A 12509-nucleotide genomic window follows, 5' to 3' on the forward strand; every position below is an offset into this window, starting at 1 on the left:
GACAAAAATGGACAAAAAAAGTGGGGGGGCGGGGGGTTTCACAAGGTTCAAAGAGTTTACAACACAGACCTATAACTATCGAATGCAGTTTTCTGAGTAAAGTCAGAAAACAGTAAAATCAAGCTTCAACTTAAACTGTTTTTTTTTCTTTTAAGTCTACAAATATGATAACAACCATGCAAAGAGGAATAGACATTGTACAAATCTAAAAATCTGGAAACAAAGTAGAAGCAGCCAAGAAAAACAAATCCTGAATCTTATCAAAAAGATCAAATGCTTAAAAAAAGGCACAAGGCAAAAATCCAAACTGAAAATCAAACTTCAGTCATGCCTCAATTAACAAAATCACATGAAAACTTTCCTCTAGCTACAAAAATCCACTTGGTAACTGTCTGCGTCTGTGAGTTCCAGTCCTGCCCTGCAACACTTGACCATGTTAACATATGGACATCATCAGCTGTTAATACATTTCCCCGTGACACTTTGTTACTATTCCTTACAGGCCGAGCCACTGTACTGTATATACAGTGGAGGTAAATGTTATCTTTAAGGCTATATTCCTATTGATATCCAGCAGCAGGACTGCACGGTAGGGCGGTCGCAGCACGCGCGTTTATGGAACTGATGGAACGCACGTCTGTCAAACTTCGACAGTCTCCCTGAAGATTTAAGGAACATCCTTTTTGTCCCCGTCACCACATTTCTGTCCCAGACACTTGTCACTGCGTCTGATTAATGAGGTGGAAGGAGTTTCACGTTAAACCCCTTTAAGGACTTAAAGGTTCTGCTCATCTCTGCCTCCCCACTCCGGAGTCATGAACGAAACCGAAGGCAGGATCACATTTCTGCGTGCTCTGTGTTTACGCTTTATGTTTATGACAGTATCAAGGCAGATGGATAAGGATAACTTAAGCTCCGGCTAATTGGTTTTCGAAAAGTGGGGACATGGACCTAAAGGAAACAACCGTCTTGTCCTCAGACGGAGACGGGAGCAGAAAACAACTCCAGCTGCCACTCGTCAGGACGTCAGGCCATGTTTGTGTTTAGACTGCACATGCTCATAAGCAGACCAAAAGCTATTATCTGATAGACTTGACAAATGAAGACGGTATCACGGACAGAGTAAAGAGTAGCAGTGTCTAACAAAACACAGCATAAAACGCAGTAATGACAGCTGTAAAATCTGTGTTAAAAAAAAAATCTGTTCAAATCAAAATGAGGAAAAGAGCGAGGATCTAAAGTGTTTATTTTATTCCCATTTACAAGAAAAGGCCATCAGATGGTCAGATAAGACGGCAGTCTCGGAGTTATCCATCCAGCTAATGACACACACTCAACCTCTTACGTGGATTTTTTTTTTCAATCATTCATTTCACTGGCTTCGTACAGAGAACGCCACGACCAGAGGAGAAGCACGGGGGACCGTCTCTGTCTCATCTTTGTCTCCATCTACACTTCCGATGCTTCGGTTACAAACACTCCCCCATCTCTAGTCTCCCAACTCCTACCATCACCCTTCTCTCGTGTCCCCGTCTTCCTGCCCCTCTCGTGTCATGCATTTCCGAGGGCCGGTGAACTCTAAACAGTTATGTTCTTGTTTCCTTTGGTTATAATCTCCGCTGACGTGCTGCAGTCCCATTTCCTTTTTCAGCTGTGCGTGAACAGCGCCAGCGCGGCCTTAATGTACAGACTCCATAAAGCATGCACGCACAGGCAGCGCAGACACTGCACAGACCCTCCGCCTTAACACATGCATTACGTTCAGTATTATGGATCATAATTGTGATTTAAGTCTGGAATGAAGGTATGAGAGTGGATATAACTCAAGCTGCTGCAGCTTCTCATGCAATCACTTATTTCAGAGAAAAGAAATCCAACGTGAGCACACGCGTCCTCACCGTAGCCGTAGGAATACGACGGTTAATTATTGAAAACTAAAACAACGAGGCCTGTTATGACAACAGGATGACACTAGGGGCAGCACTGAGACTGGACGTGCGATCATAGACAGTAATATAATTTATTTTCATTAATCTTTTAGTTTATGACTTTGACAAGCCAGAATTCCACAACTGTATTTCTTATGCCTTAAAAAAATCAAAACAAATATGATATATATTAGAGTAAGGAAAATATATCTTAAGCTGTTTCATCATTTTGTCTTTGTTCAGGATTGAGCTGTATTAGGTTTATTTCATCAGGTTTTTTCAATGGCAAAAATGACAGAAATAAAAAAGAAAAACATTGTTGGAGACTGTAGAAAACTGCAAAGCGTGAGTATTTTTTCTGAAAAATCAGAATTCCACAACTGTATTTCTTATGCTTTAAAAAAAAATCTAAACAAATATGATATATATTTTAGAGTAAGGAAAATACATCTTAAACTGTTTCATCATTTTGTCTTTGTCCAGGATTTAGCTGTATTAGGTTTATTTCATCAGGTTTTTTCTACAGCAAAAATGACCGAAATAAAAAAGAAAACTGTAGAAATCTGCAAAACGTGAGTATTTTTTCTGAATATTAATAGAAAATTTGGTAGTCCTATTGTTATGCACTGAAGATAAATCATATCTAAACACCAATAACACATGAACAGCGTGATTGCGACGTCCATTCTCAGTGTTGTGTGCAGACCATTCAGTGTGTTCTCTGGTGTGTTTTTATTATTAAAGATGGGAGAGAGAAACCTTTCCCTGCACAAACTGTGCTAACGTTCTGTCCCTGCTTCTGCTGCCTCGGCGGCGCACCGCTGAAATGACATAGCACAAGATAAAATAGTAATGCTAATATCAATAGTTTGTCCATTACAGGTCAGCTCACTGTCCAGAGGAACAGTTACAAAGCTGTTCCTTTTCGATCTCACAAGGCCGATCAATACGGGGGCATACTGTTTCAATTTTGCCGGCATTGATTTTCTCTATAACACTCCAACCCTAAAGCATTCATCTTTCTGAAGGAAGGAAGATTTGATTTACTGAAGAAAAATTGGAGTGCACATCACAAAGATCTTTTGCCGGGCGGGAGTTTGACATGCCAAAAGATGGATGTCCCTCGGCTGGGAAGCCTCTAGCCTAAGGGCGTCCATTAGAGCAGTGGAGCTGCAGAAAATGAGTTGCGTATACGAGAGAGGAGGAGCGGAGGGAGAGGAGTCGGCGTGCTGTAGAGGAACCCGGCTGTAGGTGAGGATCATCGGAGCAAAGTGGGAATAAAGGATGCTGATTCCATCCTAAAGAAAGAAACAGCAAACGTCTGCGGCTGAACCTCCAACGCTGGTCATCAACGCTTTACGTCGAACCTGCTCCATCCACAATCTCTTTCACTTTCCCGCCTCCACCTACTACCTGCACAGTGAATCTCCATGGTACATTAGTCAGACTATTAGACTGCAATAAGGTGAAGGAATGGGAGGCGAGGAAAAGAGAGAAGCACAGCCTGTCCCCAGAGACACAGAGCTGGCGTTGTCCATCATCTGCCCTCATCTCCTTCCCTGTCCGTCTACTTTGTCCAGGTGTCGTACACATGAAGGATGATTCCTGACCCAAAAATACACCGCTGCAGTCTGGAGACTCAGTGGACCCAGAGTAAAGGGAGGGAATAAACTGAAAAGATGTGAAAAAAAAGACTCCTGCCTTCTTGCTACATGTACAGATTCTTTCTACTCCATCTCTGATGTAGACAGTGGACTGACATGTTGTACACCTGAGTCTCAAGGTGGAGGGACTGGGATGTATAGATGGACAGGTAGACACCCTGGTGGGGAATCTGTCTGTGTGTTGACATGAGAAGACACATTCTCACATACTTCCTTTTTGTCTGGTGGGAGAATTCCTCTCTGGACGAAGAGCAAAAGAACAAGATGTAAGGAAAATAAATAAGTGTGTACGATGAAGACAAAGGAAAAAGAGCGAGGAAGAGACTGGGAATCAAGAGAGGAGGAAAATTTGAAAGCGAGGCACCTACAGTAACACCTCCTTCCTCCTGAGGCCAACCGCGCTGTAAGCTGGATATTAAGACACAAATTGCATTCAGGCGGGTCACAGCGTGTCAGAAGATATTAGACGTCAGCTGTGAGGAAACAACAATTCCCTCCAGTGTGTGGGTGAAATAATATTTTCATTTTCAGAATCTTTATTGAATGGAAACTTTGGGGAATACATGTTTATGGTATGGCGGTGTAGGATTAAACACCCAGGAAACCAAGAGTCATAATCACCGTTTGGTTTGGTCTTCATGCTCCTGGATTTCATTTTCACAGCTGGAAAATGTAGTGCTCTGTTTCATTGTGTCTTTTTTTTTTTTTCTCCCCTCCAACTGTTATTTACTGGCAGCGGTGTTTCTGCAGCACATGGTCCGTGTATGAGTGGAATCACAGAAAGAAAAGTTCCAATATTGAGACGCCTGCAGGTATCAGGTGTGACTTTTTTTTGTTTTCTTCCCTCCTTTTTGTTCGCCTTTTTTCTTTTTCACTCTGCAGCGCCAGATGTTTCTCTAATGCCCACATACCACAGGCTTCAGTGTGAAGCTGCACCACCTGACCTTCACAGTAATTGACCAAAACTATTGATGTAATGGCACAGGACTGATTGTGATTTATTAAAAGAGCGCTGCACTCCAAAGGCCCCGTGCCAATGGCTCCCTGCGCCCATCGGCAGCCATTAGGAAAACCATCAATAGCACAACAGCACAAAGGAGCGGTAATGGGAGAATTTTCTGGCCCGAGCTTGTAGAACGCAATTTCCATAGTAAAGAGCAGAGGCTTGTATGAGTGCACGAGGAGGAGACAAATAGAAAAGGAAAGTGTTAGAGGAAGTCTATGGTAGGGAGGGCGATTCAAGAAAAAAAAAGAAGAAAATATGACAAATAAAACTCTGCAGCCTCACAGAGGCTAAATCAAGGCAAACAAAGGCGCAGCCACAGATACACTCCTGATCCAATAGCAAACAAAACCTGGCCAGACGAGTCTCTGGAGACTCCGCTCAGTCTAACAAGCCCGAGCCAGCGGCCGTCTCTGCAGCTCGCTATTACACAGTACCTGCACAAACAGCCATCATTAGGGAATAGACACATTGGATTCTGCTGCTTATTTGGCGACACAAACAAAGAGGATAAGGTTCCATGTGATCTTAATGGAAGTGGGGCTGTTTAAATGGCTCTCATCTTCCTGCCGAGCCAATGCATCATTCGAGCCGGCGACTGACATTTTCACCTTCTGCAAATATAATTTAATCACCAGCGCAAAGGGACGAGAAAAAGATCAGATCAGGATGAGATTAAAAACGTGGCACTTCCTTCAGTAATTCTCAAGGCTGAGAAAAAGTACACACCCACACAGAATGTTCATTGAAAAAAATAAAGGAAGAAAGCGCTGCTACATTTTCAGCTACAAAGATTAGCCCTTGGCCTTGATGTTTTTTTTTAACTGCATATTTCAAGTACGGTAAAAGAGCTAAAATGCGACCCTACCTTAAGGCAGAGTTTCCCCAGGCTCCGTGTTTGTCAGTCAGAATGTTGACTATCTTCTGGATGAGCTGTGTTGCTGTCACATGGTCACGATACTTGGCCGCGCGGATGAGATGGTCACACATTTTCTCCTCATCTCGCTTCTCGGCTGCATACTGAGCAGAGTTGGACTGGAAATGAATAAGAAAGAAAAAAAGTACATTATATTATCTGTAAGTGAAGGCATCACAGCTGTGTACAGGGTAAATAAAAAGACAAATCTTCAATATGCAACAAATTAAAATGTACTATAAAATATATATGAAAATACAAATGTCTAACAACACAGAAACTGGCACAGAGTGTTTTCACTGAGACAAAGTCACCCGTGAGCCGGAGCAAATGAAAAGCATAGGGTAATTTCTGTCCTCTTGTCATCTTGATTAATAACAGTGGACACGTATTTACTAATGCCCTCCGGCGCGCCAAATAATACGATACCCACAATGCACAGGGAGGACATTTTTCTCTGTCGGAATTTGTTATCAGAACAGGCCTTTGAACTCTGCAGCGATGCCAAAAGTAAAAACACCTTCTGAAAATAACAGCCATAATTTGAAACAGAGCTCTGATTTCCTATCTTTATTTCACAGCCCAGCAACTGTGGGCAACTTTGAAGAATAATTTCCATGTCACACACAAAGTAAGGAAGAAAAAAAACAAAACCCATTTGATATGTTAATAATTTCCATGTCACACACAAAGTAAAAAAGAAAAAAAAACAAAAATCAAAACCCATTTGATATGTCTGGAACAGTCATATTTTCGTAGGCGCGCTCTAAGTGCAGCTAATAAAGAAAACCATCGGGCTTAAAATGAAAACACAATCAATTATTAATGGCTGCATGTTGTTGTCTTTATCCAATTAACGCTGAGGCGACCCACCACTACGTACAAGAGTTGCACATTAAGTATTAAAAGAGGTGCACGGCACCAGCAAATGCAACCTGTTTTCTGAAAGTTAGCAGTAAAGCGCTTTATAATGGCTCCTCCTCTTCAATTTGAACAGCAACATTTCATATCTGACAGGAAATCAATAGGTATAAATCACATTAGAGGGGCTTTTGCTGCAGGCTGCCGGACCTTAATTATCAATCTGTGTCTCTTTGTGTGGCATTAAATTGGGCCTTGACCTTCTATCACTGTGACCTAGGAAACGGCAGAGTAGGGAGAGTATGAAGAGGGATTGCTGTGTAAATGTTTCAGATTTAAGCAAGAAAAGGCTTTGCCTCTCCCTCTCTCCCTCCCTCCCTCACCCGCTCCCCCTCTCTGTGTATGGTTGCATTGCATGCCCATTAATCTTGATCACTGGATGTAAGGGTTAGGGAGAGAAGAATGGGACACAGAGAAACTGGACCAAAGCGAGTAATTCGGAAAACATATAAAAATATCTGGTTTTGATATTGTTCTTATATATATATAAAAAAATACAGACAATAAGGTTCAATATTTCAGACACAAAAGACAGATGTACACTTTGTGTAAGAGAAACCTATAGACAAGCAGGTCTTTATACAAAAAGATGTGTCGGTCTTCATGCAGTATTTTCTGTGTGAGAAAGACATTTTTAAACCTTAGTATTTATCCGTACAGTAACTTTAGTTAAGTAAATGGTATTATTAATTTTGAAAAAAAAATCAAATTAATTTTAAATTTATGTAAATATGTAAATATTCTTTTTGGACATTAACCATAGAATAATTCTGACTTTAGTATTTTGAAATCTTTTTGTGTATTTGCCTTTGTTTGCTCTGAAAAATAAAGTTATTATTATATATGGGTCAAACAACTACTGTGCTGCACTTTGAAAAAAAAAATACTTTCTTAAAAAGATAATAATTAAAAATATTACATTTGTCAATATACTTTCGTCAAAAAAAAAAAGTTCAGATTTTCTTTTTTAGTGAAGGTTTATTAGCAGGTTTGACCAAAAAAAACAACAACAACAAAAAAACCCCTCCATCTCCATCTGCCCCCGTCTGAGACATGAAAAGTCTGTGGGACTAATCAACAGAGCTGAGTTCACACTCATAACCATAAACAAACACTTCATCACATGCGTGATGAGACTGCACAAACACCCAGAACCTCCATGCTGTAATGGGCTCTGCTCATTTCAAAGCCAGAGGCCAGTGCAGAAATTTAAAAAAATGGCCCAGGTCTCTGACTCGGCCCTAAAATAACAACCAAGAAACGCTGAGCACAGGAGTCCAGGCATTAAAACCTAAAGCTGGGTTTTCTTGTAAGTGGAAAAGACAAGTCACTGTTAATTCTGGGGGTCATTCCATTGATGTGAAGTCACAGCCTGTGCCCTGGTATTAAGAAGGATTTATTATGTTATGTTATAATGAAAGTTTAACCAAATCACTCAATCTCCAAACTTGGCATCGCTCTGGTTTACCTTCTGTTTCATTGACAGGATAAAGGACAGAAACTATGGGCCACTTTTAGCTTCTTTTTTTTTCTTTTTTTTCCAAACAAGCTCCTCTTTCATTCCATTCGAGGAATGTTAAAGAAACATAAGAAGTCAATTAAAAGTATATGTTCTTTTTTCTGCACTTTGAAAAAGGTCTGCTAAAGCAGTCAGAGTGTCCGCTTTTTGACAAGAAAACAAGGCCATAAAAAGACATGCGGAGATACCATTTACCAAATTAGAGCAGAGCACAGGGAGAAAAAAAAAAACGGCTGGCAGATTCTGCCGTGTTAGCTGCACTACCAAGACAGCCAGCAGGGCACAACTCGTTGGCAAGTGAGACCTTTATGACTTGCGACACTGTAATCATGGGCAGCACCTTCCATTACAAGGCCCGGCTGACAGGGTCAGCCAGTGTGGGTGCCTGTGTTCCCGGCAGAGACAGCTCGGGGAAGACGAAATGATAATGGCTGGCATTAATCGAGTCAATTACACTGAGCCGTGTCTCAGACAATTCATCCACGGCTCAAATAAATAAATATGGATGTGTGCTGGAGTTTGGAGAGGAAACAGGGCTGTGCCGGAGCACTGCAAAGGGCCGCAGTGAAAACAGCAGCCGTCGCTGGCGTCGTGTGAAGGCAAAAGCAAATGGCAGCACACACCCACGGAGAGGCAGAAACTCAAAGGTAAAGGCTCGTTACTGTTGTCGCCAAACATAATTGAACGGGATCACACAGGCAGTCTTTCTGCCGTCCGCTTTTTTGACGCTACAAATAATGAGCCGAAAGAAAAAAAAAAGGAAGAGTATTGTCTCAGTTGTGGCGTTGTACAAAAAAGGAAGAGTATTGTCTCAGTTGTATCGATGTCAGCCTTATCTAAATGCTGTAGTTGTTGTCAGATCATGCCTCTGCTCCTCCTCCCCTCCTCCTCCTCCTCCTCCTCCTCTCCCTCTGTGGGTTGAGAGGGTTAACCAGTATAATAGGCTGGAGAATGGAGCCTCATTACAAGATATCAACCCTATGTTTATCAATTAGAGTGACAGAGAAGGGTCTGGCGGTGTTGCTGTTCCACAGTGAGCCTTCAACACGCTAACTGTCACAATACTGTCGAAGAACAACACAGAGAAAACAAAGCCGGCACCGGTGTTATTAAAGTGCTTCATTTGCAATCTCTTGACACTGGTGCCACATTAGGGCTGCACACTCTCCGAGGCTGGACTATCGCTCTGCAAGAATCTCCAATTTCTCACATCCGTCGACAAGCGCTCCCAGAGGGTTTCGTTTACAAACGGGCAGGAAAAACTGTCCTACGGAAGGCGAGACATCAGGCTTGTCCTTGTCTGGTATCAGAGAATGCAAATGCACTACAAATAGATTCCTCCAGGAACACGTTGGGGATCGAGGGAGACAAGAGAATGAAATGAGAAAAGGAGGATGAGGGCAACTAAACAAAAGTAGATGCCGGAGCAGTCCACCAATTGGTTTCAAAGAGATTCTCTTGCACTTGATCTCTTGCCCTCGAGTTTTCAAATTGCAACATAAAATGTCACCAGGGGAATTCAGACAATGGGCCGGGGAAGAAACGAGTGATAGGAAGAGGAGAGAGAGAGAAAAATGAGGGCTTAAAAGTACAATGGCGAACAAAAGTCGCCAAATGACAATGAATGACAGCCCCTTCAATTCTGAAATGATGCCCCTGTCATGCTGTGCTCCCAAGTATTGATTTTTTCTCTCTTCAAGCACCAGAGGAAAAAAAAAAAAAATCTAATCCCGCTGAAACAGATCCCTGCTGCTGGCATCAGCCCATTGCTAGTGGCCATCAAGGTTAACGCAGGCACAACACTTATCAAAGTATCTCTCTCCTCCACCCCCACACTCCTCCTCCTCCTCCTCCTCCTCCTCCTCTGTGGCTGATCTTTAATGGACTGGTCACCATCCTCAGCTGGCAGCCTCTTCATCTCTCCTACCCAGAAACCTCTTGTCTCTGCAAAACTGCGCCTCCCTTTCGCCACATCAGTCTGCTTTGCTGCCATGTTTGCACAATGACTGCAGCTTCCCTTTCAAGGTCATGCCACGTGAAAAATCATATGTGTCGTGGTGGAGGTGAAAAATAGTCAAATGAAGGAAGGATGTGACCAAATGAAAAATACACAGCCTCCTGAAAAGCGCTGGCCCAGAGATCAGGAATGCGGGGCTGAGATTGAACATCGTAAGAAATGATTATCCAAAATAAATGATCAAAAAAACACTTCACTGTTTGTTACTTAAATGTGCGAGTGTCTCAAAGTGATTAAAATGAGATACAGTTTGTAAAATCTGCTGGAATATTTTTAAAAATTGGCAGATGAACTTCAGCTCTTCAGACAAAAGCCCGGTGACTAAAGGGAGCGTGTCAAAGTGAAACAGAGAAGTTATCGTCGTATTTCAGGGCTAGCTGGTCAAACATAATGATGGGAGCTGCAGCGGAGGTACCAGGGGACTTCATTACGCTGACAAGACAGCAGGACTGAGTCGACTGTTCCCCAACCATCCCCGTGCAGCCCAGTTCTCCGTCTTTTTTTTTTACAGGTCTGTCTGATACAGTCTGTGATGTACAGTAGAGAAAAATAATCCAACAAGATCAGACAATAGATTCATACAATACAAATCCAGGATTCTAAAATATCTGCTGGATTAATTTGTTATATTTTGATAAACTGTGGTGCAGACAAATGCACAACATTTTCCGCTAATTCTTGGAAAATTTCGATTTCCTCAAAATCCAACGGGTAATAAGATGCTCGGGAGTCTAGCGGTGCTGACAAAACGCATTACACTTGCAACAATTACATGACAGCGAGCTATGGTTGGTGGCAGCTGTCAGTCACGGTGCTGCCGGATGAGGTTTAAATAGCCTTCGGGGGCAGCGATGCTCAGGACACTTGTGTTAGACATCCATTAGCCGGCAGACTGCCTCTGGATTCAAACAAAAACAACTCTGTTTCCTACAGTGGGTTTGAACAACATGCTTAATTTCCCGACGGGAAACTCCCAAGGGATTAATAAAGATCTAATCTAATTCTGTTCTTTAGTTAATTTATTATTTATTTAACAGGAAGAGAATTTATTATTTATTTATTTATTTATTTAACAGGAAGACGATCAAAGAAAAGATTTTGAGTTTTCACAAAGTAAGTGGCTCCCTTATACATAATATACTGTATATTACGATGTATATGTAAAAAGTAATTATTTTATTCTCATTATTTTTGCATGTTTTTACTAAAAAAAATCACATCTACCAAGGTCCTTATAGATGTGGCTCCTGTTGGATTACATTGTCTACACATCCTTGAAAGGACAATATTTCTTACTGTGAAATAACTTTAGGGCATTTGGCTTCTAAAATTTGCAAAAACACAGCAGGGTTTCTGCAAAGGTTTAAAACGACAACACAAAAACCTCCAGTCAAAGCAGGATGAACTTCATTCATGGTTCATGGAAATTCACGGTCTGCTAATACATGTGGACATTGACTTTTTATTAAAAAACCTTACTAAGAAAAAAACCTAAACCTTTTGTGAGGCTTCAATGCTCAGCTTTGTAAGGCTTTTTTCTACCAGAGCAGGGCAGGGCGATGCTAACAGAGCACAATGGGCATCAGCTCAATGTTAATGTCATTAACGTGGGAAGAAGGGCTGGATCGTTTTACAAGGAAGGGAAGACAATGACGCCAGGCACTAATAAGCCGCTGTCGTCTGGCGTTCACCGAGTCTCCCAGACAGTCAATTCAATTACTTCATGGAACAGCAGAGGACGCATCAAAAGGAGTGCATAAAAAAAAGAAGAGGGGAAAAAAAACATGAACAGTGAGTAAGAAAAGAAATGACTCGGGCCTCGCTCACTCTTCGCTATCTGGACCTGCTTATCTGCCCTTGTGCCACTGAGCCCACCACATTTCATCCCTGAACAGCCCCATAAAAAGGAGGAGTTTCGATTTCTCCTCCTTCTCCTTTCTATTTCTTGGGATCCTTCTCCTCTCTGCGCCGCTGGAAGATATCAGAGTCTATCATTGGCAGTGCTGGGCAGCAGCGTCCGATCTGCAGATCTCCTGCACATTAAGGATCCTATTAGATAGAGAACCCTTAAAGGTAATTGGATTTCCTCCTAGTTATCTCCATCTCTGTTTCACCCTACGCCCACTGTAATAACTTACTCTCAGGGCCACAGATAACTCAATTCTGTCCCACTGAGAGCCACTCAAAGTGTGAGTGAGAAAGGGAGAGAGAGCGAGGGAGAGACAGTGAAAGGGAGCGAGCATATGTTATGTCTCTCAGACAAACGGGCATCTAAATCAAACGCTTCCTCCATCAATGCCTGCTCATGGTTATGAACTCTGAGACGCAACAAAACATAAATTTGGTTTCACGCTGTAAATAATTCTCGTTTCTTGAGTCATGTGTCGAGATCTGTTAATATTTAGGTGAATGTAGACTTTCCCACGTTATATATACTGTACGGGAGGAATTATAGTCAACAGAAAACTGTAACAAAACTGTAGCCAAACAACAGTGTTACTTTGAGACAAAAGAGGAGAAAACTGCTTAAAAACACAGCTA

The 12509-nt window shown here is 41.9% G+C and overlaps 1 protein-coding gene across 4 annotated transcripts in view; it reads right to left on the reverse strand.

Annotated features, from left to right (window-relative positions):
- The window catches only part of lrba (LPS-responsive vesicle trafficking, beach and anchor containing), a 166576-nt gene that overhangs the window by 86701 nt on the left and 67366 nt on the right, over window positions 1-12509 (reverse strand). For all 4 annotated transcript variants that reach the window (XM_017035168.2, XM_025058739.1, XM_017035167.2 and 1 more), the window contains one exon: window positions 5464-5630. In XM_017035168.2, the coding sequence (XP_016890657.1) occupies window positions 5464-5630 (167 nt within the window). The remainder of the gene's footprint in view (window positions 1-5463; window positions 5631-12509) is intronic.

Source organism: Cynoglossus semilaevis, chromosome 9 (assembly GCF_000523025.1).
Source record: "Cynoglossus semilaevis isolate Cse_v1.0 chromosome 9, Cse_v1.0, whole genome shotgun sequence".
NCBI classification, from domain to species: Eukaryota; Metazoa; Chordata; class Actinopteri; order Pleuronectiformes; family Cynoglossidae; genus Cynoglossus; species Cynoglossus semilaevis.